The following is a 27291-nucleotide window of genomic DNA, read 5'->3' as shown; positions in this document are numbered from 1 at the left end:
GCTGCAATAGCTGCCCGGCTGCCCCTGGCAGTGGGAGCACTGGGGTCCACCATGGCTGGCCCCAGGAAAAACCAGGCTTGAACCCAGCTCTGCTGTGTCTGGGTGCCCCCATCGCCCCAACAACACATTCCCCTCATTGCCTTCACACCTGCCCTTTGAAGGAGAGTGTTGCCCTGTGTGAATGTGGGGGGACAGGGTCTTGGGACCAGCCGGGGTGGGAAAGCTGGGTTTGATGGATTGAGTACAGGCATGGGATGAGCCTGGGCATACAGGCACCCTCTGGCACAGGGCTTCAGCACCCAAAAATTGGACATACACACACACCCCTCCCACCCCATGCTTCAGCCCCTTCCTCTGAGACTTTGTGAGTGCTTTCTGCTGCAATAAAGCTCATGATGACGGGGAGGCCGTGACGGCTCAATCCAAGATGTCCAGAAAAGGCTGAAAGCAGCAGGGCACCCTCCCATGTTCTTTGCAAAGGTCTGGACTGCACCCAGACGGAGGTGTGTTAATGACTGTTTTGGATCCCTGGGAGCCAGCCTCCTCCCACTCAGCCCAAGGTAATTCACCTCCTCCACCGGTGTTGGAGGAGTTGTTGACTGGTGGAGAGCGGCTGGTAAAACAGGTTCTCTGTAGGGAGTTGTCTCCGAAACCCTGGGAGACCTGGATGGATCGAGCCCCGAGTGCGGGTCTCCGCTCGAGCCCTGGCACAGCAGGCAACAAGGAGTGATTTGCTTTTTGCGTGGCACTCCTGGGCAGGGCATCTTTTGCAGGGCGCCGCTAGTAGACAAATTACAGCCTTGCCTCTGTCAAGGTAGATAAGAAACCATGTGATGCAGCGTGGTGGTAAACGGGTTGCAGGCAGGGTAAAGGTGCACAGGGAAATAACCTTGCGGGGGGTTCCTCCCTCCTCGGGAAGTGGAGTCTCCACGCAGCGCAGATCCCTGCGGGTCCGACAGCACCTTGGCCTTGATGCCTGCACAAGTTTTGGGGGCTCTCTGAAACTCACGGAAAGCAGGAATGTCTTTTAGCAGAAGGAACTGGTCTGATCTCTCCAGGTAGGTGCTGTGGTTTAATGCTTAACTCTTTACACCGGCGGGAGGGAGGGAGGGGGTGAGGGTGGGCTGCTGGCATGGTGAACCTCAGCCGAGGGGTGTTGGGGAGGATGGGAAGAGGGGGCAGCCACCGTGGGGGTTGTTGCTTGCAGAGGTGGTGCCAGCCCCGGCAAGTGCTTGGCACTGCTGGAGCTTCTCGTGGGTGGGCGAGATCAGAGGCAGATTTGTTTCTGCTGCCTGGGGAAGCTGAGCACGGCATAGGAAAATGGCTCTGGAAATGCATCCTTGCCCCGTGTTGGGTACATTTTTGGTCTGGTTTGCCTTTCTTTGGGTAGGATCTGGCTGGCTGGGCTGTGCCTCCAGACGTGCTCCGGAGCTGGCTGTGGGGTTTTTTCACTCTCCCCGTAGCCGTACAGCCCCTGGGTGTGTGTCCCGGCTCCGTCATGCGGAGGTTGCAGCCTCTGCCCATCCTGTGCTGAGCAAGCCCTGATTCATCAGTGGTTGCTGAACGATCCCGCAGCCCCACAGCACTGGCTGCTCCACTCGGTCTTTCCTAAAAAGTGATTTTGGCCCTGATGGGACCTGAGGCAGGTGAGGCTTCTGGGCATCGCGGGGTGAGTCATGGGCTCACATGAAGCCTAGGTGATGTGGGGATTGCTCCTGACCTCCTGCAGACCCTGGGGCAAGAACCGTCGACCTTGGCTACGCAGACGGGGTGAGTGCGACTCAAATGCAGTCACGCTCACCCACAAAACAGAGCAGAAATCATAGAATCATCATAGAATCATAGACTGGTTTGGGTTGAAAGGGGCCTTAAAGATCATCTAGTTCCACTAGACCAGGTTGCTCAAAGCCTCATCCAACCTGGCCTTGAACACTGCCAGGGAGGGGGCAGCCACAGCTTCTCTGGGCAACCTATGCCAGTGTCTCACCACCCTCACAGGAAAGAATTTCTTCCTCATATCTAATCTAAATCTCCCCTCTTTCAGTTTAAAAACATTCCCCCTCATCCTATCACTCCACGCCCTTGTAAAAAGCCCCTCTCCAGCTTTCCTGTAGCCCCTTTGGGTACTGGAAGGTGCTAGAAGGTCTCCCAGGAGCCTTCTCTTCTCCAGGCTGACCAGCCCCAACTCTCTCAGCCTGTCTCCATAGCAGAGATGCTCCAGCCCTCTGAGCATCTTCGTGGCCTCCTCTGGCCTTACTCCAACAGCTCCATGTTCTTCTTCTGTTGCGGGCCCCAAATCCTGGTTTGAGTGGATGTGACGGCTCCGAGACTTAATTGTAAACCCCGGTACTTTGGGTAAGACACCTGCCATGGCCAGCCCAGAAATGGGAATGAAGAGAGACCCCGTTGCTCGGAGGCTGCCAGCTTGCACCCTGCCTCCATCATGTCTGGGACGGATCCAGAAGGCATCCGAGCCCCGTCCAGACCCACCTCCTCGGGGCCATGGACCTGCCTGAACACAAGCCCAGTGGGGTCCTGTGCCCATGTTGTTTCACTGAAACAGCATAAATGTCAGATATCTTGGCACTAATGATTAACAGGGCAGGAGAGGACAATGCAGGGGGAGACTCGTCAACCTTTTGTTATTCATCTCTTTGAGGTTAAAAAAGGTGAGTGAAAAAACAGTGAAATATAAATCCCTCTTTCAAAAGAGTAGGGGAAGATTGGCAAAGCAAATCCATTTTGGATTACTTAATTACAAATAACGAGAAACTGCATGCTGATAATGCCAGGTTACACGCTGCCTCTGCAGGAGCCAAGTGAATTCAAAGCAGAAAAATCTCATTTTCATTTCGAAGGAGCCTGTGCATGCAAAAACAAAGAAGTAACTGGCTCTCACGTGGATTTAAACCTGCGTTAGTCCTCCACGCTGTCACTGCGCGAGGGATAAGAGCACTTATCAGAGGCACCTGCACACGTATGTCCCCACACACGTGCTAACCTTGCCGGGTGGGAATGTGTGCGCAGTGATTGCTGCACCGGGAGATCGCACCGTGCCGTGCAAATACAGCCGTGCTGCCTTCCCAGGGCAGCTGAGCTGTGTACAAATATTTACAGGGTCAGGCCCGTGGAGGTGAGCACGGCCGCAGGGAGCTGAACGGGGAGGTGTCCCGTGGTGGGGTGAGAGCTGGATGGGGATGCTCTCACCTGGGGCAGGTCCCAGCCTTCTCCATCCCCGTCTCTCCCGATGCCAAGCGTGGCACTGAGGATCACCTGGAGCCCCCCCAGCAGCGGGTCCAATTGCTGTTGGGGCATGAAGGCTGCTTGGGGGTGCAAGGGGTGATGGGGATGGGGGCAGCAGGAGGGAAGGGCAGCGCACCCCCTGTCCCCAAACAGGCGCTGAGCTCCCAGCCAGGACCCGTCCCCCCTTTGCTCTCCGTTCTGCTCTGCTGACCCTTCCGCGCTCCCCGCCTCCCTTGACCAGGAAGAACAGAAGCCGCAAATAGTTGCGGGGGGTAATGTGGTTTAATTTATGACCCGGCTTTCATTACACAGTAACTCGTAAACCACGCTGCGAGGCACCGTGTCCGCAACGACGTTAGCGATGCCGCAGGCCTGGACCTGCTCTGACTTTCACGTTCTTAAAAGTCAAATTCAAAGTAAAAACCTGAATCTGGATGGAACTGGAGTGCCAGCTACAGAGCTGGGATGCTGCGATGGGACAGATCCTGTGCAGGGAGGGCTCTGCCCCGTCGGGCTGTTGGGGATACTGGGAGCTCCACTGGGACCCTTGCAGGTGTTTGCAGCTCATTGAGGACTAGTGCTGTAGGTAGATGAACATTTCTGTGAAAAGCTCCATCCGGCCAATAAAAATATTTTCCAACACAGTTCGTGCGCCAGCAGAGAGGGTGGGCAGGTTTTGCACAGAGAGAGAGAGAAAGAGAAAGCTGGTGTTTGACAAACAACTTTTTATTCTGGGTGGCATTTTATAAAAAAAAAATTACACATTTGGCTTGTGCAAAATAAAATCTTTAAAGATGACTCTTTAAAGATGTTTACGAACTTCATCTTTTCGGTACAATCTGTGATTATAAACAATTCCCAGTCCCAGCCACATGCAGGGAGTAAGAGGAGCTCCTCCCGTCCCTGTTTCCAGGCAGAGCTTGTCAGCAGTTGCCTTCAGCCTCTGATGCTTTTGCATCTGAGGCTTTTTGCTCAATAAAAATAAAAATGCCATCACCACAACCCGCATCGGGGCTAAAATCTTCTGCCACTAGTGGTTACCCTTCCAGTTTATGTGGTTGAGATCTATGTGGTGGCTCTAGGGTCCTGGTCTTGCTGAGTTACAGGTTAAATATCCTTCCCTGTGAAGGTTTGCTTAATGTAGGGATTCCTTTTAAATGAGTGCTCCCTCCAACAGGAGAAATTAGGAGTTGTAAAGTCAAGTGTTTGTGTTGGGAAATGCCTGCATCAGCTGGGTGGAGCGAGCGTGCTTTGCAACACCTGGTTTGCGTTGGCGTCCCTCTCCTCCAGCCTTGTGCAGCAGCTGGGGAAGGCAACCTCCATCAGCCCCTCAGCCCTTGCCCGCGGGTATTTCAGTCTTCTTTCTTGTCTAGCATCAAGGCTGCAAGCTCCCCATGCAGGACACAGCCTCACCATCTCTTTACGTTTCATCCCAAACAGCCTGGCCAGGCAGAGGACCCTTGAGGATGAAGAAGAGCAGCAAAGAGAGCGCCGGCGAAGGCACCGGAGCCTGCTGTCCTCCACATCAATGGATGGAGAACATCCCAGCCCTGTGAAAGACACCAGTCCAGCTTCCAGCAGGTGCGTGAGGTCCTGCTAGCATCAGTCTTACTCATGATGCTGACAGCTCACAGCTTGCTGCCTTGTTTTTCTCAACCCTGAGCCAAAGCTGTTGCAGTTGGTAGGAATCTCATCCAGAAGAGAGGGGGCTGAGCCGTGGGAAGAGCAGGGGTCCAACGGACCTTTGGGCAGAAGGATGGGCTTCACAGGAGGAGCAGAAGAGATATATATCTCTGGTGGATTGAATCATGGGCCTCAATATGTTCAATGGCATGGGGAACCAGTGTGCCAGGGTGAGGGCTGGTGCTGAGATTGAGCTCAGGTGGGTGCTAGCCATTCGCTAGTGGCATCTTCAGGTAAGAGCAGACAGGCACCCATCTCTGCAGGGCAGGTGAGACAAGCATGCAGCACCTGGCTGCCTGTCCTTCCGCTCCTATGACCATTGCAGTGATGTATGAATGATCTGTGCTGAAGTGGGGAGGTGACCCAAGGGCTTTCCAGTGGTGCTCCCTAAGTCCCGTGCTGCAGGGAGCTGGGATTTGGAGGTGCCCTAAGCTCAGGCTGCCCTTACACAACCTGACCCACTCTCTAAATTGATCCTGGAAATGTCCAATGGCTTATGTCCACGGTAAGACTCATGGTCTAGAAGTGTTTCTCTCTGCAGATGTGATGTAGATGGGATGCCTGGGTTGCATATGGGTTGAATAGGGGTTGGACATGGCTAACATGAACAAGCTAGACGGGACATGTCCCCCTTCCCTGGTGCTAGCCCAGGCCGGCCATGTGGTGATTGCAGTTCAGGAGGAGGGCAAATATTATCCCATCTCCTTCCCTGGAGACTGTGTAGATACAGTCTGTGTGGTCCTGGGCAAATGTCTTACCTACCTCTTCCCAAATCTGGTGCCTATGTTTGCCTGTGGGAAGGCAAATGACTGTTTTGCGGAACTAGTTCAGGCTGTGGTTGAACCATGCCATAGCAGGTTGTCTTACAATCAACTCTTTAAACTTAAAGATAGTGATATCTTTTCCTAATCCACCAAAGAGCCTCAGACGCACGTCTTGGAGAGCAGCAGACCCAAGCACGCTGCTCTGAGCCCACAGCTCCTTGGCACAGGACTTGGTGGATGCTGATGTCCTGGGATGAGGCTGCAGAAATGCTTAATCTCTGCCACAAAAAGGAAAAAAAAAGACTTTTATCCAAACTTGTCCTCAGAGAGCCTAGCAGGGTGACGGGGATGAGTGTGGCTGCAAGTTCTGATCTGCAGGGATGACTCCAGGATGTTGGTGTGATTTTTGCCCTTCCCCAGAGCCTTTCACCTGGGTTAACCTCACCTGCAGCAAAAAGGCACAGCCCTCTGGCCTCAGGGTGCTGAGGTTTGCCCCCTGTTTTTTCTCTGTCTCTAGACCTCAATCCCTGGTGAAGCCAGTGTCTCCAGAGGACGAGGAAGAGCGTAAGCTGAAGACACGAGAAGGGAGACGGACAAGGTCCCCAATGGCTGTTTCTGCAAAGCTGAGGCAGGATAAGGAGCAGCAGGAACCAGGGGTGGGAGCGAGCTCTGCGGAGGCAGGGATGCAGCCACATGTGGGGCAGGAGAGCATCCAGGCTGGAGAGTGGGATCAGGATGCCAAGGGCAGAGGGGACCCACCAGGAGACCAGCACGCAGAGCCAGCCTTGGAGCAGAAGGTGGTGGTGAGGGGACGTCTCCAGGACAAAGAGGGACAAGGTGTGGGGATGCCTCTGGGGGAGCAGAGGAAAGAGGTGGAGAAGCCACAGGAGCGGGCATCGCCGGAGCTGGGGGGCTGCCGAATCCGTGAAGTGAAGATCCTGACCAGACAGGGAAGCCGCACCATGGAGGAGAAGACAGCCTCGGTGGTGACCTTGTCCCTGGACCAGCAGGTGAGCAAAAATGGACAAGGCACCAACCCTTGGAGTGCAAGCTCCTGGGTGCTGGGAGGACAACAGCGAGAGGGAAAGCCCAAAAGTACCAGGAGGGAAATGGGACCTGTGGGCTTTTGGAGAAGGTTTTTCTGAGAGCTGCAAACCATGAGGTGGAGGACAGGGTCACACCACCTCCTTTCCCTCCCTTGCATGTTCTATTCTGATCACCTTCTCCAGCAAGCCCCTGTTGATTGCCATCACGGTTTCACTGAAGAGATGTTTGGGGCTTTGTGTATCCAAGTGAGACAGCCAAGGTTTGGAGGATTTCGATCTCAAACTCCTGCCTCCAAACTGGTTCCCACCCTGGCTGCTCTGCTCCCTGTGCCTCAACCTTCTCCACAGACTCTGCAGGGATGCATCAGATGTCTGCTTTTTTTCTCAGCAACCACCCAGGAATCCCTCAAAGGAGGTAATACAGCTATCTCTCACCCAAGATGAATCTGCAGAAAAGTCAGATACTTCTCCAACTCGTGTCACCTACAGCAGCTCCATCAGACGAACCAGCCCAAGAACTGTCTCCTTTCGGGTAAGAGCTAAAGCAAGTGGGAGAAAGACCCCCATTCAGGCAGTGGAGGATGGGGGGGAGGGAGTTTTGCTTTGATCTCCAGGTTATGTTGGCAGAACCTATTCTCAAAAGTGTGTTCAAAATCCACCCTTGATCTGGGCATTGCAGCTCTGCTTCAGTCTTTGCTCCATTTTCCTTCTCCATGTCTGAGTGAAGGCCTGTGATAGTGAACACGCCCACGTTCATATGCTTTGTGCTGGCATGGAAAATTGTGGGAAGCGATGAGAAAACAGGGAGCTCATTGTCCTCAAATTATCCAAAGAGTCACAGAAATGACCATCCACCCTCCAACATTTCTCGTCTCCTGTGACAGCACAGGATAAAAATAAAATCCACCCTTCTTCTTGTCCTTTGTTACATTCCTGAGAATATCTTCAATTCTAACCCACCAAAAAAGATCTCTGGAATAAAGTGCTTGGGGAGGCTGGGAAAACCAAGAGCCTCTGAGATCCTCCCTGCTGTGAATCAAGGCTGACTGGCTAGGCTCGATTGACTTTCATGGTGCTTTATTGGGAATAAAACTGTTAGCACTACAAAGTGTCTGGAGAGCTTTGATATAAGTTAGACTCTGGTGTGGGTTAAAATGGAGCTTGCTGGAAAACTGAGGGCCAAATTTGAGACAGGTTCTCCAGTGTTTATTTTCGATAACCAAAGATTGCTCCAGTATCTCCTCTCCTTGTGTCTTCCAGGTGATCTCAAGAAAAGAGAAAGAAGAAAGCCAAAGCCCTCTCACAAGGAGGTCAGCATCTCTCTTCATGTTACTTTGGCCTTCCTGGGCAGGGATTGTCATCCCTTTTTTTTCCAAGGGAGGAGGAGGAGGCGATGGGACCTGGTACCAGCTAGTGAGTGCCCTGGCACAGGTCTGCTGAATATTGGTCCCCAGGGTGCCTGGCTGGTCGGGCAGTGATGCTTAGCAGAGGACAGGACAATGTCCAACATACAGCTTGCATCTGTACAAGCTCCCCTCAGCAAGCCCCTACTGTCTTTTGGTTGATGTAGTTTCTCATCGGTGCTTGTGTCTGCACAGGAGTGGTTAAGTGTTGAGTGGTGCAGCTCCACAACAAGGTCCTATCCTTGGAACTATCAAAACCTGCTATACAGATCCATGAGCAACCTGATCTGGCTTTGGTGGCCAGATCAAGTGATCCTCCACATCTCCATGGCAAGGTTTGAATGGATGGCTTAAAACCTCTCGAGGAACTGAGGGTTCAGGTCTGAATGCAGGGAGTCAACACGATGCCCTCTCCCACCTCTGAGTGCAGGGCAGGGCAGTGGGGCTTTTACAGGCACTTGGGCTTGCACCTATGCATACTATAGGCAAACTCATACTGATATTGGTGAAGATGCAGTTCAGTCCTGGCAGTGGTGAAGACAGGGTAAACTGAGGATCTCAGAGCTGTTTTTCAATGTACAGTGTGGCCATAGCAAGATGGTGAGACCCAGAGATCTTGGTCACCAGCAGGGAATGAGCTGCCTTGATTCACTTGGCAGATGGATGCAGGAGGAGTGCCTGGGTTGGACAGGGTCTCCTTCTGCCAAGTAAAGCTCCACAGGACCATGGTCTGAGTCTGAGGAGATCCTGAGGGTGTGTGTTCAACTCTACCCCCTTTTCTTCACCAGTGCAAGTCTGAGGATCCCAGGTAGCAGCACCACCATTGGGGAGAAGCTGGAAAAGTACACCTCGGCCGTGCAGGTACCGAAAACCCTTGGCATAGCCGGACTGGTGTGGGAGGGATGTGTGGGGAGAGGGGTGGCCTGGAGCTGAGCGGGGAAGGGAGAGAGGGACTGAGCTGCCCTGAACAACCAGTGCTACTGGGGTTGAAGAAGATGGTCCCAGGCAGAAAAAGGGATTGGCCTCTGGGTTTTAGGAACACAGAGGGGATAGCCTTTGGAGAGGGTCATGGGGATACTGCATGGTCCTGCTGGGGGGCGCAGTGGGGCAATCCCATGAGCTGGTGATGGGCAGGGAGGAAGCCAGACCCCAATGGGCTCGGGACGTGAGCCAGAAGCAGGACTTCGCTTTTCACCACTTGGGGTGCAGCATGGCCCCTGGTGATGCCCCTCTCTCCTCCCAGCGCTCGGAGGCGGTGAAATCATCCCTGACTACCCAGAAGAGCCTCTTGCTGTCCTCGGAGGGGGTGGCCAGCAAGCGCAACTTCTTCGAGGCAAGCGCTCCCAGCAAGGCTGAGCCACTGGCTGTCAGGAAGGTAAGGGCAGAAGTTGGCCTGAGCGAGGACCTTCCAGCAGGGTCCTGTGCCAGGGCAGGCACCAGCTTTTTGGATAAATCTTCCCCGGTTTGGGTAGCAACACACAGCCTGGCAGGCTGCTGCCTGGATGCAGTTTGGTGGAAGTTCGGTGCTTGCTGAGCAGTGCCAGGCAGGAATGGGTTTGGGCACTGGCTGCCACCGAAATTGCGCTCTGGTGGTGTGTGGGTTCATGACGATGTGCTGGTATTTGAGGAGCTGGGATGGAGCCAAGGTGTGGGCTGGTGTCTGCCTCTTGCATGTTTGCTCAGTCTCCCTGTGCCCTGGGGACTGTCCTGGGTTACGTTCGTGCAATGGGAGAGCTGGTGCTGTAACCCTGGTGTCCCTCTCTGTGCCACAGGACAACCTGAAGATCCCAGGATCAGTGACATCCCGCATTAATCTGTGGATCAGCCGAGCTCAGGAGCCTGCCAAGGAGGAAAAAAGCAAGGTACTGGCTTGTGCCACCGTCACCTCGGGCTAGAGCCCTGAGACCAGGCAGCCTGGCGGGACACGTCCCTGCATTTGGGGTGGCAGGGCTTGAAGGGCTGATGAACCATTGACTGAACCCCTTAAAGGGTTTGAGAAGAGCTTATCCTGGGTCAGAGGTTTGTGTGCTGCAGGGCCACCACGGTGAGATGTCAGGGCTCTACTTGGTGCTGTGCCGAGATCCTGATCCCAAAGTGCCCGAGGCAGCTGCTCCCAGCCCTTGGTGGCATGAGGAGGGAGCAGGCACCAGCTGGGTGCATGTCCCAGGGGACATGGAGGGGTACCAGACCCTGCCACCAGTGAGAGAGATCACCCCAGCATGATCCCATCTCTACCAGTGTCTGGAGGTCTAACTCTGACCTGGAGGCCACTGGGAGAGGAGCCATATGCTTGGTCCTTCAGCACTGGGCTCTGTGGGGCTTGGAGAACTGTGTGTGCACTGAGAGGTCCTGCTGCATGTGGGGTCTGGAGTGATCTGCATCCCTGAGTCTATCTCAGGACCCCAAAGAAGGGTGTCTTGTAGCTGTGGGGTCAAATTGTCCAGCTAAGGGGACTCAGAGGTCAGCACTTTGCCACCGTGGCTGCTCCAGGGGCATGGATGTGAGGGAGATGGACAGGAGACCTTTTGGCCTCAGGGTACTTTACTGTACTTGCAAAGGAGAGTTCCGCAAGTGCTGGGGAGGTATCGCTATTTACAGCAATAAGGTGTTTTGCCACCACTTGTAGCAGAGTCTCCTGCAGCCACCTGGATACAGGACCAGGAGGGGCAGCTCCAGCCCAGCCCTGCAGCCCGGGCAGGCAAGCCTGGGCACCCCCAGCGCTGAGCTGCAGAGATTAGCACTGCCCAAACGTGTCTGTACTGGGAGGCAGCGCTGGCTCTGTGTCTGCCAGGAAAAGGTTTGCTCCTGGGGTCACTCTTGGGTAAAGCTTGCAGCTCCTTTATCAGTTTTTCCCACTGCCATCCATCTCTGTGGGCTGGAGCTGCACTTGCTTTTGAGGGTCTACCAGGAGCAGGATCTCAAAGCTGGCTGGTTTCACCTGAAGCATGTATGCTTCAAGGGTTGGTTAAAGTCAGACCAAGGCAACACTGCACGTGAAGCATGGGGAAAAACCTTCTTGTGCCACTTACAACTCTCCTGTTTGCAGGACATCAGGAAAATAAACAGCCTGTCAAACCGTGGTGTCTGGGTAAAGCAGCGTGGAGACAACCCTGGAGACACCAAGGTAGACATGGAGCTGGTTTGAAAATGTGTGCATCCTCTGAGCTAGGGGTAGAGCTGGGACCTGCCCGCTGGTCCATCACCCGCAGGGCAGGTGTGGGACAACCAGGCTATGGGGAGAAGAGGGGTCAGTGGGACATCCAGGACTGCATGACTTGGGGAAGTCAGGAGGAGGGGACAACTGGAGGCAGCTGTAAGGGTGAGGAGGGGTCTGGTCTGGAGAAGAAGGGAAGTGGCAAGTGGCGGGATTTAGGGGATGCCTGCCTGCCCCATCCCCTGTTCGGGACAAGTATGGTCCTGGTTAAAGTAGCTGCCTTTGGGGGTTTGCAGCCTCAGGCCTGGCCTCACTGTTTCTCACTTTCTTTCCAGTTGTAATAATATCAGTTGTAACAATATCAGACGATCTGGGAAAAATTGTTTTGCTCTGAAGATCAAAGCCCGGCCCTACCCAACCGTCCAGCAGCTCACTGCCATGAGAGTCCCCCATGCCATGTGTAGGTGCACCTCAGGTCGCCAGGGTCTTCCGCTCGTAGGATGCGAAGGAAGAAGGCTGGAAGATTATCCCTGCGCCCCTAGTCCTCACTCGCTGCCTGCCTGGGAGTGCCCGGGCTTGAAGACTCCTTGCAAATGCTGAAGGCAGACTCTTGCCTCGTTTCCCCAAAATATTTTGGTGTTTTGCCCCTAATGTCTGTCTGTGCCCCATAATCTCTTGCAAAGAAGATCAGCCTATACGCCTCCTTTCCAGCTGGATCACGTCAGTGGGGCAAGAAGCTGCCTGGCCAAGGAAGTTTCAGCTGCGCATCCATGGACCATGTCCATGTCTGCTGCCTGGCTCGTGTGGGGCAGGCAGATGTCACCCCTCCACCCAGGCTGTCACTGCTGGAGGGACCCAACCAAAGGCAAATGGTGTTTGCAAAGTCACACGTGCGCTGATGTAGCTGGGAGATGCCTCATGGAAGAAGGGTGGACCTGATGGCCCTGGTGCTTCCCTCCAGCATGCAGCGGAGCCAGAGCCAGAGACTTGGCCTTCTCCAACCTGCCCTTACGATCCCCTGCCCCCTACAAGCAGTGACTCCTTTCACTTAGTGATACGGGAAGGGTGGGCTGGCCACAGCCCTATTTTGGGGGTTACATAGAGCTGAGCACCCTGTGCTGGACCCTTTCTGCAAACCCCATTTCCCTCTCACCCTTCCTCCTGAGCCCTTTGCCCATGGCTGTGTAGACCTCTGGTCCTGCACTCCCCAGGCTGCTGAGCCCACCCAGCAGGGAAGCAGGGAGCTCTCTCGAGGCCAGCTTTAGGGTGCCATGGGCAGCCCATAAAATGATGCCCAAATCCTTGTGCCGGAGCCATTCAATGGGCTAGGGCTGTGCCTGGAGCAATCACTGTGGTGTCCAAATTCAGTGTGGGACTCTGCTGCTGCCTCTGGATCTGATCTTGCTTGCTGGGCTTTGGAAAGGACTTGGTTTTCTCTTTGCCTTTTTTTTTTTTCCTAATAAAAGTTGCTCTTTCTAAGACACTCCTGGTCACCTGCTCATAGGCTGGAACTGGGAACAGTTCGCTTCCCTTCTTCTGGCAAGAGGACAAAAGGCAAAAACCCAAGACAAATGTGTCCTGGGGAAAGTAAAAGCAGCTCTTCTTATTGCAGCATCTCGGACCCAGGGCAGTGGCTGAGCGAGCCCGAGTTGGGGGCTGTGGTGGAGGGTCTGGTCCTCCACTCATGGCAGCGCTGCCTTATCAGTGTCCCTGGCCCTAGAAAGTGACAGCTGGCTGGCTTGTGTCAGGCCCTTGGGCACTCATGTATCTCAGTCCGGAGGGTTTAAAATAGCAAAACTCTGAGGCCACACAATAGCTTGGGCTTATATGGGCTCCTGGGGGGGAAGGGGGAGCGGCGGAGGGGGTTGGGGCCACAGTTGCCAAAATAGCAGCTCACAAGTGTTGCATTCCTCGCTGGGCGCCCAGCACATTCCTCCCAGCGCTGCCCGCCCCGGGGTGGGCGCTGGAGCCCCCTTAAAGCCTCCTGCCTCCAAAGAGCATTTCCCAGACACCCGCTGGCTTCCCCTCGGTTCCCCGGGATCTCACCAGCACCCCGCGGCAGAGGTAAGGCTGGGGCGGCGGGGTGCCCGCTCATGGTGTAGGATGCTCAGTGGAAGGGCAGCTGTTAAAGACCCAGAAGTGATTTGGCTCAGGGTTAATGGTCCTCCCCAGCTGCTTGCACTTGCACTGGGGTGTATTTTTACCATGAGGCATTCCCACGGATAAAGCATCAGGACCCTCTCCAGGGGTTGTGTTTGCAACTTGCCCAACACCTTTTGAACCATCCTGATGTGTGCCAAGGTGGCTGAGAAGGATTTTGGCTGCCTTGGTTCCAGGGGAATCTCATAGATCCCTATTCCCTGTGTCTCTGGAGGGGACAGGAGGGGTGCAATGCCCATGGGAGGGTCAGGCCAGCCTGGCCCTAGCGTGCTGGCAGCCCGCAGGGTGGGCTAGAGGTGGGATGCTCCTGTGAGTGGTCTGACCCTGCCAAGCAGGAAGGGAGCAGTGATGTGGCCCCATGCTGGAGCAAATGCTGAGAAATGAGAGCTCCGTGTCTGGATAGCCTGGAGGAAAGAAGGGACTGTGAATCGTGGAGGATTAACTCACCCCCAAGGTGTGATCAGCCAGCCCTGAGCTAACAGAGAGGGGGATTTTAAGGAGTGGGAAGGATATCTGGATTATTTAATACACAGCAAACGATGGGAGATTTTTTGCAGTCAATAATATGTGCAATGCTTCCTCTTTAGCTCTGTAATAGGTCTGCTGGGTTCTCCTAATGCTTTCAAAACAAGATTTCAAAGCTTTAATGGAAAGGGTTATCTGTTTCTGTGCAGAGGATGGATAAATAATTCCCAGAGCCACTTTTTTTCTTGTGTGCCCCTGTAACAGTCCTGGGTTTGTTGCTGTTCCTCAGCAAATGTTCTGTGGGATCTAGTGATGTATGAGAGAGGAGGTGAATGGAAATGTAGAAATAAGCTTTCGCAAATGCATGTTTGCAGTGTCGTGGCCAGGAGGGGGGGGGTCTCTGCTTTTGTGTTGTGAGAGGATCACACAAGGTCTTGGGTGCTCAGAGGCCACAGAAATGATTTGGCCAAACTCTGGGGGTGGCAGGACCATGACGAGCCTGGGGGAAAAGTAAGGCCAGGAACTGATGTTTGAGGGGCAGTAGAGATCGAGGGGGTGGTGGTGGAGGGGGGTGCTTAAGGTCAAACCCCAGATCCATCAGAGGGAAGGGAACAATGACAGCAGAAGCAGGCGGTGAACTCGAGGCAGGTGGGGCTGAGCTCTGACTTCATTTGTCTCCAAAAAGCACCTTCTGAGTCACTGCTCAGAAGTGAGATTTGACAACCCCCCCGAGCCACGGGTATGCAGAGGCACCCCTCCTGTAACGTGTCTGTCCCATGCCTGTGGATTCCAGTCCTGGATTCAGCATCTTGAATAAACGATCCCAAAGCCTGTCCTACCCATCCCGGGTAATAAATGCTCAACAGATGTAGCCAGGACCAGTTGTTCCCAGACTCCCGGCAGGAGAAGTGAAGCAGTGCTGCCCTGGGAACAGGTGGTTTAGCACATGGAAGTTATTTCTAGAGCTGCCTTGCGTTGTCCTGCTGCATCTCAGCTTTGCTGAGGTCTGGCACGAACACGAGCAGTGGCTGTGCAAGGGCTAGGGCTGATGCTCAGGGCTGCTCTGGGTTGCCCAAGGCTGGGGCTGATCATGGGGCTGGTCTGTGCAGACCCTGTGGTGGAGCATTGGGTGGAAACTAGATGGGCTGAGATGATGAATAAAGTCCTCCTGACCATGGCTGGGGGGGGGGGAGATGGGTGTACTGGGAAGATGAGCACGGCCGTTTCTGCTGAGTTATTAACCCTATTGCTGAACCAGGCCGTGAGTTATTCCTTTTAGCTAACCTCCGTCTCAGGGCCAGGAGCAGGAGACACACACTCCTGCCGAGCCCAGACTGCCCCTTTCCAGAGCACGCTCTGCACTTGGAGGGCTGGGCTGGGAGGTCTCACCGAGATCTCGTGCTGCGGCTTGTGCAGGGCTGTAAATTTGAGATAACAGAATGTCCCTGCAGGTTTCTATATCCCAACCAAGCTAAGAATAGTCAGGAAGCAAAACAAGCTGAACGTTATAATTGGGTTATTTTCCTGCGCCCTGAGCAAATGCAGCACCCTGAGATGGCTGCGGGAGGGGAGCTGCGTGTCCTGGACACGGCTCCTGACAGCAGTTATCAGTGTTGCATGAGGCTCTGTCTAATCTCCTGCCTCCTGTTTGGGGCGAGCTGTGATCCTGGGACAGGAGGGGAGGGGGGAGCCTTATCTCTGCTGAGATAACGCTGTCACAGCCTGGCTGGGGACAGCTCGAAGCTCCAAGAGCTTTGGAGAGAAGCAGCATCTCTGTGCCCGTGTCTCGGGTGCTGGAGGACAGGCTGTGCTTGTCCTTATCTCAGCTCCTAACCCTCCCTTTTTCCAATCTGCCTTGAATTCTGCTAGATAACCAGGCATGTCAGACTCCGAAGAGGTCGTCGAAGAATATGAGCAGTAAGTGATGTGCTTTTAAACACCCTTTCTTTCTCCTTATTCCCACTTTCCCACAGGGTCACAGTATTGCTTAGAGGTGCCGTTCGGGGGGGCACCAGCTCTCATCATTGCCCCAGCACCCAGCATGAAATCCCCCCACCCTGTGCCCATCTGCACCACTGCCGTGACAGTGCCGAGACCCCCAGTAGTGGAGAGTTTTGCTTCAGGAGCTGTATCAGCACATACATGGCGAGGGACAGTCCCCGCATTCAAAATGTTGCAGTCTGCATCAGTGAGATGACAGAGCTGGGAAAAGCTGATGGCATCAGTCTGCTGCTGATGGGGTCCGACTGCCACATCCAGAGCACCACTCCCCAAGGCCCAAATTTGAGGGCAACTTTTTCTGGTGAGGGCTGCTGGACCATAAGACGCACCCTGGAGAGAAGGGTCTCAATGTCTGTGACACATGGTTAAAGGGATCAGTCCAAACACAGCTCCTACTTCTCATTCACCAGCAGAAAAAGTAGATGTGAATCCTTCTCTTATGTTTAAGTATGTGCCATGACAGACTCACACGTCATAGAATCATTTTGGTTGGAAAGGACCTTTAAGATCATCAAGTCCAACCGTTAACCCAGCACTGCCAAGGCCACCACTAACCCATGTCCCTCAGCACCACATCTACATGGCTTTTAAATCCCTCCAGGGATGGGGACTTCACCACTTCCCTGGAAAGCCTGGTCTGACCCCTGTGCCCAGTGTCCCCTGGGCACATCCAAGGACAGACTGTGCATCTCCCCCAAGGTCCAGAAAGGACTTTGGGGCAAAGCTAGGATATGAGATGCCCATTTCTAGGATTATGGGCCATGGTCACTCGATCTTCTCAAGCTGCAAAATGGTATTGTGCTCTGACCACTGTCAAAATGTCGGTTGATCACCTCAGCTCCTGCTATCCACAGCCTGCAGGGTGACCTGGGTCTTGTCCCATCCCCACCGCCACCTTACAGCATGCCACACAGCAGCCTGCCCAGCAGTCATTGCCCATTGCTACGAAAAAGGGGAGCCAGCCTTGAGGAAATTTCAAATTCCCCTTCAGCCTCACTGATGGACGCACGTGTCCCGTCGCAGCAGATCGCCATAACACTGCAAATTTGTGTTGTGCTTTGCAGGGAGCAGGAAGGTAAGAGGACCTGGAGCATCTGCAGCTGCCCCGAGGCTGACACTAAGAAATGATCAGAGCAACTTCAATAACCTGCTTCTTCTTTCCCTTCCCTCTCTCCCGTGCGCACGTGTGCTCGCTCTGTGAAGAGGAGTACGTGGAAGAAGGTAGGTGTTTCACTGGTGATTGCAAGGACCAAGAGACAAGTGCTCTTGGTTCAGTGTTTTGCTTGGGTGGGTCGCGGTGGTAAGCTCCTTGACTGCAAAGGGCAAATCATGCCCAGGAGAGGCAGATGAGAGCATGTTCTAGATGTCTCCACCTGAAACATCAGTAGGATCAAAACGAGTCTGAATTTTCTCGGGATCTCTTTTGTCAGAGTGATCCCTTGACTCAAAACAGGGGTGGAGGAAATGCTGGACTCGGGCATTGGCAGAGGTGTGAGCCCAGTAACTCAACGGGAGCTGGAGCATCAGCTGAATGTATATTAATGATGCTCAAGCACAAACCTCCAACGGCCTCAGTCCGATGAAGAAGCAAACCCCATGGTGCATGCAGCTGCTCTGGGACACAGCTGGGCTGTGCATTTGGGGCTGGGTTTGGGAGCTGGCTTTTGCTGAGCCTCTTGCTGCTTCAGGGCACTGCCAGGCAGCCCGGGCTGGTGCACGGCAACACATCCTGAACCTTACAAGCAAAGACAGGCATAAGGGGGAAACCACCGCAGTGCTAGAGCCCTCATCTCATGCACGCCATAGCTACACTCCACAGCTTTATGGCGTCCGACTAACCTCTACACTTATTCCTTTCCCTCCTCCCTGGCTCAGAAGAGGAAGAATGGATAGAGGAAGACGACGGTAGTTATTGCACCTTTCTTTATTTCATCTCTCCACTGCTGCTGTGAATATGTCGTGGGTCGGTGTGTCTTTTGCCTCTCCCCGGTTGGGAAATGGTTTTCTTTCATTCTTCCCCTTCTCTCTCTTGCTTCTTGCACTTCCCCCTTCCTACCCTGCTGTGCTGTGCATATCTGCTCCTGTGTCCGTGGCTTCTCTCTTACATCTATCAACCAAATGCACTCATGTTTGCTATCTTCTTCTTCTTTCCTTCTCTCTTGCTGTGGGACCGCAAGTCTTCCCAGGACCTGTGGGCCCCAGCATCACTCTGACTCCAGTGGAGGACTCTCATGGGGATACTGCTCCCTCCAGTGGAAAAATGCTCCAACAGTGTCATAAATAAGATTATGAAAGTGCCAAAGGCACGTTCTCTAATGCCAGCCAGTCTTGTTCTTTGCTGGCTAGAGGAGAGCAATAGAAATCACTCCCCCCAGCCTGGGGTATAAGAGCATGACAGCTTGAGAGGGAATGAGTGACAAACCAGGAGCTGGCTATAAATCCTTTAATTTATTTCTTTTGCCCCTCGCAAGCACAGAGAGCAGCCCTTGGGTAAAGGTTAGAGCAAAGCCCTTTGCTTTCTGAGCCGCTACTTGTTTCTCCTGCGGCTACATCTCCCCCGGGTCTCTCTCTCGCCTGGCTCCATGCCGCAGTTGTCCTGATACCGGTGTCTGTAGGGAGCCAGCATGAGCGGTGGCTGTCGGACTCACGCTGCCCCTTATTCCGCAGGTCAGGAAGAACAGGTAGAGGAGGCGGAGGAGGAGACCGAAGAAACCAAGGCAGAAGGTATGTGGTGGCTTCACCAGTGAGCTCCCATGGCTTGGCTGGAGCCACGTTGTGCTTCAGTGGGGTGCCCAGCAGGGTCTGGGACGTCCCAGCGTGGCCTGTGACAGGGGACCAGTAGCACAGAGAGGCAGCTCTCCCCCGTATCTGTGGTTTCCAGTAAGGAGGTGTCAAAACTGAGCTGCCCTCTCCTGATCTACTGAGTGCCTTGGCTCTACAAGCATGAAGATAATGGTGTTTTCTGCTGGTTGCTGATCAGTTTGTGTTCAGCACTCTGAAATAATACCAAAAATGAGTTAAGCCTGTTCCACCAAGAGGTCCCCGTAGCCTTAGAGGGGGGATTTGCAGAGCTGGGGTCATGCTCTGATGTGTCTCACCATCCGAAGGGCACTGGACTTCATGAAACCTTTTTGGCACAGACAGGGCTGCCTAATGTGTGTCCCTGTGCTGTCACAGCTGGTGGGGCAGGCTCAGATCCCAGCCGTGCTCCCCAAGTTAGGGTGCTGGGACCGCTCTGTGCTGGGGGGATGTGGCTGCCCTCACCCATGGATGCTTATATTCTCCCCATTGCTTTTGAAACAGAACAAGAAGATGAAACAAAAGCACCAGGAGAAGGTAAAGAGGGAGGGGAGGACAGATGGTTTTGGGCATTTCAGTCCTGATCCCAGTCCCCCAAGACACGGGGCCCTTGTAACAGGGTATTCGGTGTTGAATCCGTTTGCTGCTGAAGAGAGAGAATCTGCGGTAAATGGTGCAGATCTGCCCTGGCCCCGTCCTCTGCCAGGGCTGGGGCAGCAGGAGGCCTGTGGGAGGGATGACTTTGTGCTGCCTAGGTAAGAAATTCACCCAAAATACAGAAGGGGAGGGCAGTACTACTGCTTTCCCAGCCTGAGCCTTGCGAAGCTTGTCTGGGTTCCTCCTGGAGAGGACCTGGGGCTCTCCTGGTCTGTGAGTGAGGGATGTCCATGAGGGACCTGCCCTCTCCCTGTTCATCCTGGAGGGTTGGAGCTGGGTCTTGCAATGGGGATAAGCACAGGGCAGAGGGGAACAGCCTGGCTGAACCACCCCACGGTGTCCATGGGCAGGGTGCACAGCAGGGCTGGCCTCCAGGAGCCAAAGCATCGTGTTTTCCACAGGTGGAGAGGGAGACCGAGAGCAGGAGCCTGGGGAAGGTGAAGTATCCACCCTCATTCCTCTCTGGGGTGGGAGGGACTGTCCCTTCGCCTGTGTAAAGAGGTACCAAATGCCTTTCTGCTCAACCAGGAGCATCAATGTGTGTCTCAGGTTTTGGCACACAGACGGACACCTCATTGCATGCCTCTTTGCTGGAGGGTGATCCACAGTGCAGCCTGTGCTGCTGGGAGGGAGGGGTAGCTCGGCTCGGTGTTGTGGGGTTTGGGTCAAGGTGTGAAAGCAAATGCCTCTGTGACACTAACATTGTCTTTCTCTCCTGCTCCTGGGGACCTGCAGGGGAACTGAAGCCAAAACCCAAGTAAGCATCAGTGCATTTTCTCTGGTGCAAGGTCTGACCTAGGAGCTGTGTCAGGGCAGAGCCTCTGTGTGATGGGCTTAGCACCATCATCCATAAAGGGCATGGGACAGTGAGACCTGAAAAGCATGATAACAGGGTGGGACTGGGACATGGAGAGAAACAGGCAGATAAACATGGGATATGAAGGGAATCCTGAGAATGAGGTCTTTTGGCAGTTTTGAAACATTTGTGTGCTCCTTGGGGAAAGCCCAACTGCTCTGTGGCCCTGCAGCTGGAAAAAATCCATGTTCACCCCAGCCTGGGGTACATAGTCCATGGCACAGCCAGGGTCTTGCTTCTGCAACATGCTCCTGGCCACGGCTAGCATGAGGCACGCATTTGCCTGAGTGCTGGCACCCCAGGGTCAGGAGCACCTGCCTGAAGGAGAGGGGCTGTGAACCATTGCCAGGAACCTGTGGGTTCTCATCTAGCCCTGGGATGCTGAGATGTGGGAGGCAGATCTGTCCTCAGCCATGATCTCTTCATCCCTTTGCATCTTTATGTGCCCCTACTGAGCATCTCCTGCTTTCCCTTAAGCCAACAAAGGATGAGAGGATGGTTTCCAGCTCCCTGTGCCGGATTTCACTGGAGCACACAGTTCCTCTGTGCTCTTTTGGGCGAGCAGTGGGGTGGCTGCCAGTCCCAGGGTGCCTGGCAAAGGGTCATGTCCAAGTTGCCTGCAACTTGCAGAGTTATTCCAGCCATGCAGGCACCTTGGAGTGCTTCCTGAGAATGCCCGAGGTCTTCCTCTGAGGCTGTCCAGCTGGCAACATCCAGCAAACAACATTACACTTCCCTGTCCTCAAAATGTGCTCACTCTGTGTCCCTGGGGACTGCGAGGCTCAGAGAGGAGGGCTGGGTAGACCAGTGCATGGATAAAAGGCACCATCCTGTCCCAGGTATCTGCTGCAGGTTCACCATCCTCCTGCTCACCTTCGCTTGCAGGGTCTTCATGCCAAACCTGGTGCCTCCCAAAATCCCAGATGGTGAGAGACTGGATTTTGATGTAAGTAGTGCACTCAATGCCAACCCCTGTGAGGTGATCCCCTCACATCGCTCCTCCACACTGTGCCCAGCAGCTCTGCAGCTCCTGGAGGGCTTCACTCGTGGGCATGTAGCCATCATCGCCTCTGTTTCTATCCGGTGCAGGACATCCACCGCAAACGCATGGAGAAGGACCTGAATGAACTGCAGGCCCTCATTGAAGCCCACTTTGAGAGCAGGAAGAAGGAGGAAGAGGAGCTCATCTCCCTCAAGGACAGGATTGTATGTCTGCAGCCTTCCCTCTCTGTCGCTATTGCCACCCTCTCCCCTGTGGGCACACAGCCACGATCCTTTCCCCACAGTCCTGGCAGCAAGACCTGAGATGTCCCATGTCCCTGCAAGACAGAGCCTGAGATTTCAGTCAGATTTTGTACCCCAGTGCCTGGGAAGCCCCTGGCCTGGTTGCTGTGGTGCCTAATGGAGATGCACCTGCTCCCATGGTCACTGGTCCACATGGTCCCTTGGGAGATGTGGGAGCAGCAGATCTATCCTTGGGGCTCTCGGGGCTTTTGGGGTTAAGAATGTGTCCCTAGGGACAGAGAGGATGCAGATTTCCTGGGGCGTCCAAGCCAACGCCCTCTCCTTCTGCAGGAACAGCGGCGAGCGGAGAGGGCAGAGCAGCAGCGGATACGCAGCGAGCGAGAGAAGGAGCGCCAAGCCCGCATGGCCGTGAGTCTCCCTCCAGGGATGGGGGGCTCGGGTTGGTCTTGGGTAGCACAAGCCTGTCTGCGGAGCACATGGGAGCATGAGCGGTATGTTGCGTGCAAGATGGTCCGTGAGGTCTCCATCCATCTGCTCCTCACCCACTTCTGACCCTGGCAGGAAGAAAGAGCTCGCAAAGAGGAAGAGGAGGCACGGAAGAAGGCTGAGGAGGAAGCGCGGAAGAAGAAAGCTTTCTCCAACATGCTGCATTTTGGAGGCTACATGCAGAAGGTGTGATCCTACCCCGGGCGGCTGCAATGAAGCCACTGGTGCTCCTGGGAAGGGCTCAGCTGTGGGCTGGTCTCACAGCAGCGTGCGTGTTCTCAGTGTTGGTAGGCTGTGGTTTCTACCAGCAGAAGAAGACAAGCCACTGTTGTTGGGTCACAGCAGTGGTCAGAGGGCCAAAGTGAGCTGAGGGCTCTGCTTCGCAGATGCTGGCCAGGGTGGGTCCACCCTCACCTCAGGGACAGGGATGGGGGGGGTGTCTTGTCCACTATTGCCAAAATTTCCTTGAGGATCTCATGTGCTTCTGGAGTCCCAAAAGCTGAGGGTGTTGGGGGCAGAACTGGGGATAGGGGTAGAGCAAAAGCTGGGCAGATTTCCTTCCCTCCAATGGACTGATGCTTTCCTCAGACAGAGAAAAAGGGTGGGAAGAAGCAAACAGAGCGGGAAAAGAAGAAGAAGATCCTCAGTGAACGGCGGAAGCCACTGAACATCGACCACCTCAACGAAGACAAGCTGAGGTGAGTACAGGCTGCAGGAGGGATGTCCAGGACAGGGGCTCTGCTTTGGGTCCTGCCTCCCGGGGCAGGATCCTGGGCTGAGGCGGGCTGCCTGTGGCTTGCAGCCCAGACAAGAAGGTGATGGCACATGTGGGACATGGGCTGTGACACCCCACCGGGTCGTGGGCTCCGTGGCTCTGCCGGGACACCACTGCCAGGCTGCTGCTGACAGCACCGGCCATGAGAGGGAGCCACGCTCTCATGCGTGGGACATGCATGTCCCCAGACGTCCCCACTTCACCCATGGCTCTGGCCCACGCGTGGGACTGGCATCTCCGCCTGGCTAACACATCCCCATCTGGGCATTGAGCCTGCAGAGACCCGTCCTGGGGGAGTGGGAGAGATGATGGCACCACTTCCCTGTCCCCTGCAGTGAGCTCCCTGTGAGCCACATCCCTTTTCTGCACTGACACCAGCTGGCTCTTCCCACAGGGACAAGGCCAAGGAGCTGTGGCAAACCATCCGTGATCTGGAAGCTGAGAAATTTGACCTGCAGGAAAAGTTCAAGCGGCAGAAATATGAGGTGAGACATGAGGTCCTCCATGAACTTGCTCAACCTCCGTGTGCCTGGTTGCTCTTTCTTCTCCCCATCTGGGAGACGGTGGGGGGTTGTCCAACTGATGGTGCTGTCGCAGAAAAGCTGGCTGCATCAGAAAAGGACTGTGCTCCTCCTTGTGCATGGGGTGACAGACACCCAAGTCTGCACCGCTGAAAGCAAAGCCACATCTGCTCCCTTTTGGAGATGAGCCAGGGTCAAACCAACCCTCCCAGCAGTTGCCAGCCACCCTGGCAAGGCTGAGCACACAGCTCTGAAATGCTGGAGGATGGGGCATCTGCTGAAAGGGGCTGTGTAGTGGCCCTGTGACCTCCCAGCTCCTGGGGATGTGCTTTGCACCGCAACGGGATTCCCGCTGTTCTGCACATCACAGCCCTGTGCTAAACCCCACGCAAGAACCACTGGGGAAGAGAGCAGTGATGCATCTTCACCCTGACCCTTGTCCCTGGCCAGGCATGGGGCATCTTGCCAGGCCTCACCATCTGCCTGCATTTCTCTTGCAGATCAACGTCCTCCGAAACCGCGTTAGTGACCACCAGAAAGTGTAAGTCCCCGGGCTGAGCATACTTCCTCGCTGCCTCCTGCCCTTCCAGCTCCCTGCTCCCCTGGCCCCATTTCGCTCACAGAGCCACCTCCTGTCCTTCCCACTCCTACCTCTGGTCTTCATGTACCTGATGTTCATGGACCTCCAGGTCTGGCCCAGGGACCTCGGTCCATACTGCTCTGCTCCCATTGACAGACCCCCATTGCCTCCCACCTCCACCAGCTTCCCCCTGCCCCACAGACCCCAGCTGGGGATGGTGCCCAGGGAGACCCCACCTCTGCACGTAGAGCCTTGTGTCCTGCGGGGTCCTGCCAGTGTCCAGCTGCCCCCATCCCTGCAGTGGCTCTGCCCAGCATCTCAGGGAAGGTGCTGGAGAGTCCAGCTTGTGTAGGAGGGGAAATCCCACGGGCTGTGGGAGCTGTGCAGCCCTGCAAGGTCAGGGGATCCTGTCCCCATGCCCATGTTCCCTGCACAGGACTGGGGGACCTTTCACAGGAGGGTGGAGGTGGGTGTTTAATCCCCACCCTTAGGAGCTCCATGCTGCTCTTGCATCCCCATCCCACCGTGCCATGTCGCATGAGGGGTGTTCAGCCCACCCTGTGTGTCAGGTAGCTGCATCTCCTGCCCACTCACACCAAATCTCTCTTCTCTTCTGCCCCAACATGGCCTGGTACTGCAGCAAAGGGTGAGTACAGGCGTTTCCCGAGTGCTGTGTGTCTCCCACTGCACGTGTGCTGCATGGACGCCGGGGCTGACGTCAGGCTGGTGGTAGGGCTGAGGGAGGAGGCAACGCCAAGGATCAGCAGCCAAAGCTGCGCTGGTGACTCTCAGGATGACATGCCAGAAATGTCCTTCACTGTCCACCCAAGCTTCCTCCTCCTCCTGCTCTCTGCTGATCCATGCCCAGAGCAGTGCCTGTTCCCCTGATGCTGGTTAAGGAGAGTGATGTGGTGGGTCTGGGCTAACAACTTCACAGCTTCTGGTTCTTGGGAGAAGGATCCTGCAGCCGTTGTTATCCCTCAGCAACTGGAGATCCAACTCGTCAGTTCTTCTCTGAAGGATCCTTGGGAGGGAGAAACATGGGAAGGGAACTGGGGGTCCGTAGAAACACCTGGCAAAATGCATGAGCTTGTTCCCATAGAGTCCCAAAACACATAGACTGATTCAGGTCCCAGGGTTTTACCTGAGACCGCTGGAGACCTTCTTCCCCACAGGGCAGTGAGCATCAACTGGAGACAGCTTGGTCCTCTTTGCAGGACCACTGATGGCACCCACCTTCTCCCTCCTTTCATTGTCACTAATGCCTTTTTGCACGTGCTTTTCTGCTTCCCTTTCAGGTCAAAGGGTGCCCGTGGGAAGACCATGGTGGGCGGCCGGTGGAAATAGATGACTCAGAAGGCAAAGGAGGCTCAGCCACGGAGAGGTGTATTGCCTTTTGGTCGACCTGCTGGCTTCCCCATGTCGTGGAGCCTGCACCGTGCGCCCACCCACCCTCCCACTGCACAGAGCTTGCAAAGACCTTGCTGCTGTCACACTGCTGTCTGGGTGGGCAGATGCTTCGCGAGGTGCCGTTCCTCAGCTCCGCATCCCCAGCTGATGTTGTGTCTGTAAATAAAGAGAACGGTGAGGGGGTGCGGGTGTTGTCTCCATCCTGAAGCTCTGAGCCCAGAGCAGACAGGCACAGGACAGGCTCAGCAGAGCTCAACTGAGTAAGCATGGTTGCACACCCACTCCCTGGAGTACAAGAGGATGCAGCAACCACACAGGACCTCCTGAATAACGTGTCCCCTTGCCTCACAGCATCTCATACCTGCAGTCCTTGGGAGGTTTTGTAACAGACCTCAGTGGTCTGACCTGCTTTTCCTGCTGCAGTTTGTGGCAATCCTAGTTATGGCCACTTTAGTTCCTGCTTCTGCTGTACCAGAGCCCCGCTCGCTCCTCTCTGTGTCAGGGTTGGCCCTGTGGGACAGCATGGGTAGGGGCGCTGCTTCTGAGCCTCTTGGTCCATGGATCAGTCACAAACCCTGCTTCCAGGCCATTTTCATTCCTGTTGCCACCTCTTCCTAAAGGGCCCAGACCAACTGTGTTTGCCTCCTCTGTGTGTTTCTGACAGCACGCAATGAAGACTTGAGATGAATCAGTGTGGAGAGACCATTTATCTGCCCTTTCAGGGGTGCAGATCTCTTTCATCTAGCTGTAGGCATCTCTGTAGCATGCTCCCACATGTAATGCCCACGGGGGCACATCAGCTGCATAATCCCGAGTGTTCCCGGTGCATGGATCTAGACTGTCAGCCAGCAGAAGACACGCGGCTTGCATGACCATCTCCTGGGGCAAGCTGTTCCATGCTGTTGTTAAACAGTATCTGTGAGGCATTTCCCAGAGCAGTGGGGAAGGGATGGATGCACAGGATGGTGGATCTTCAAAGGCTTCTCATCCCTTGGTAAGACATTTTGTCTCCTCTCTTGCTGGGGCTGCCTGTCCTCCCCAGCCCCAGTGATGTGGGGGCATCCTGCAGGTTTCTCCCTTGTGGTGCCTGTTGGATAATGACTTATTTTGCCTTCATCACCACACGCCATCAGGTTTAGGGGAGCAAGGCTCTGGGAAGCCTCAGCTTCAGTGAGGCAGCAAGTGGAGGGCAACCAGGCCCCTATCACCCACCTCCTCAAAAATGAGGTGTGGAGGGATGAACATGATCCCTTATTGTGACAAAAAGGGGAGAGCTGTGGAGGGTGGCAGTGATGGGATGTGAAATACCCAGAGGGTGGCTGAGTGAAGGTCCAGCAAATGACATTTTCACCCTGCCTGATGCATGGCCCCCGGAGAGATGAGTGCTCGGGGCATGAAGGTACATCTGGTTCAGAAAAAAAATACCCCCTTTTCCCAGGCTGTGAAGGTCCACCTTCAAACCCTTTCTGGCAGGCAAAGGCAGGGCCCTGCCAGTGCTGGTGCCCGGTGCTGCACTGCAGCCGCTCTGCCTGTCCCCGCGGGGCTGGCAGCGCCCAGGGTGGGGGTACAGGGGCACTCCCTGCTTCCCACAGCGCTGCCTGTCTCGGCAGCGCGCTGGCCCCCCGCCAGCCTGGTTCCCTGCACGCCAGAGCCAAAACCTCCGTGCTCCCTCCCCACCCAGCACCTCCCTCCCTTCCATGCCTGGTGCTCTGTGGCACGGCAGTGCCAGAACAGCTGACTCAGCGCCCAGCCCTGCCACCGACCCTCCCCTGCTCCCTCGCCCACCCGTGTCGGTGGCTTTCCACTGTGAGTGGGCTGCTGCCATGCTCAGGCGTGGCAGAGCGTGATGCAGGATGCAGAAATCCTCTGGGGCACAGCAGAGTGCTCTGGGGTCTTCTCCAGGGTCTTACAGGGTGCTGGCATCATTCCAAGTGTTGCATGGGCTGCGTGACGGTTGCAATGGCGCAGTGCGTTGTGCCAAGGTTTGCTGGACCATGGTGCAGCTGTGACGTGCAGGCGTGCTGTCCCCATCCTGCCATGCAG

The 27291-nt window shown here is 55.1% G+C and overlaps 2 protein-coding genes across 2 annotated transcripts; both read left to right on the top strand.

Moving 5' to 3' along the window:
* Positions 1–667: 667 nt before the first annotated feature.
* LAD1 (ladinin 1) lies at positions 668–11284 on the top strand. Its single transcript, XM_068419539.1, is given in 12 exon segments — positions 668–724; positions 727–808; positions 936–988; positions 991–1058; positions 4684–4824; positions 6208–6700; positions 7125–7268; positions 7997–8046; positions 8928–9000; positions 9383–9514; positions 9912–10001; positions 11186–11284. Coding segments are annotated over 12 exon segments (1482 nt in total).
* Positions 11285–13309: 2025 nt separating this feature from the next.
* Positions 13310–25270, top strand: TNNT2 (troponin T2, cardiac type). The gene is made up of 17 exons (XM_068419209.1): positions 13310–13357; positions 15788–15835; positions 16984–16994; positions 17123–17140; positions 17795–17824; positions 18587–18643; positions 19223–19255; positions 19777–19812; positions 20111–20132; positions 21117–21177; positions 21321–21437; positions 21807–21884; positions 22038–22148; positions 22551–22660; positions 23132–23222; positions 23759–23799; positions 25137–25270. Exons 2-17 carry the CDS (start codon positions 15798–15800, stop codon positions 25183–25185), a joined length of 903 nt encoding a protein of 300 aa, XP_068275310.1. The 5' UTR covers positions 13310–13357; positions 15788–15797; the 3' UTR covers positions 25186–25270.
* The last annotated feature ends 2021 nt before the right edge of the window (positions 25271–27291 follow it).

This window comes from Nyctibius grandis, chromosome 27, assembly GCF_013368605.1.
Source record: "Nyctibius grandis isolate bNycGra1 chromosome 27, bNycGra1.pri, whole genome shotgun sequence".
Taxonomy (NCBI): domain Eukaryota; kingdom Metazoa; phylum Chordata; class Aves; order Nyctibiiformes; family Nyctibiidae; genus Nyctibius; species Nyctibius grandis.
The sequence above is the reverse complement of the archived record's forward strand: the minus strand, read 5'-3'. Positions and strand labels throughout refer to the sequence as shown.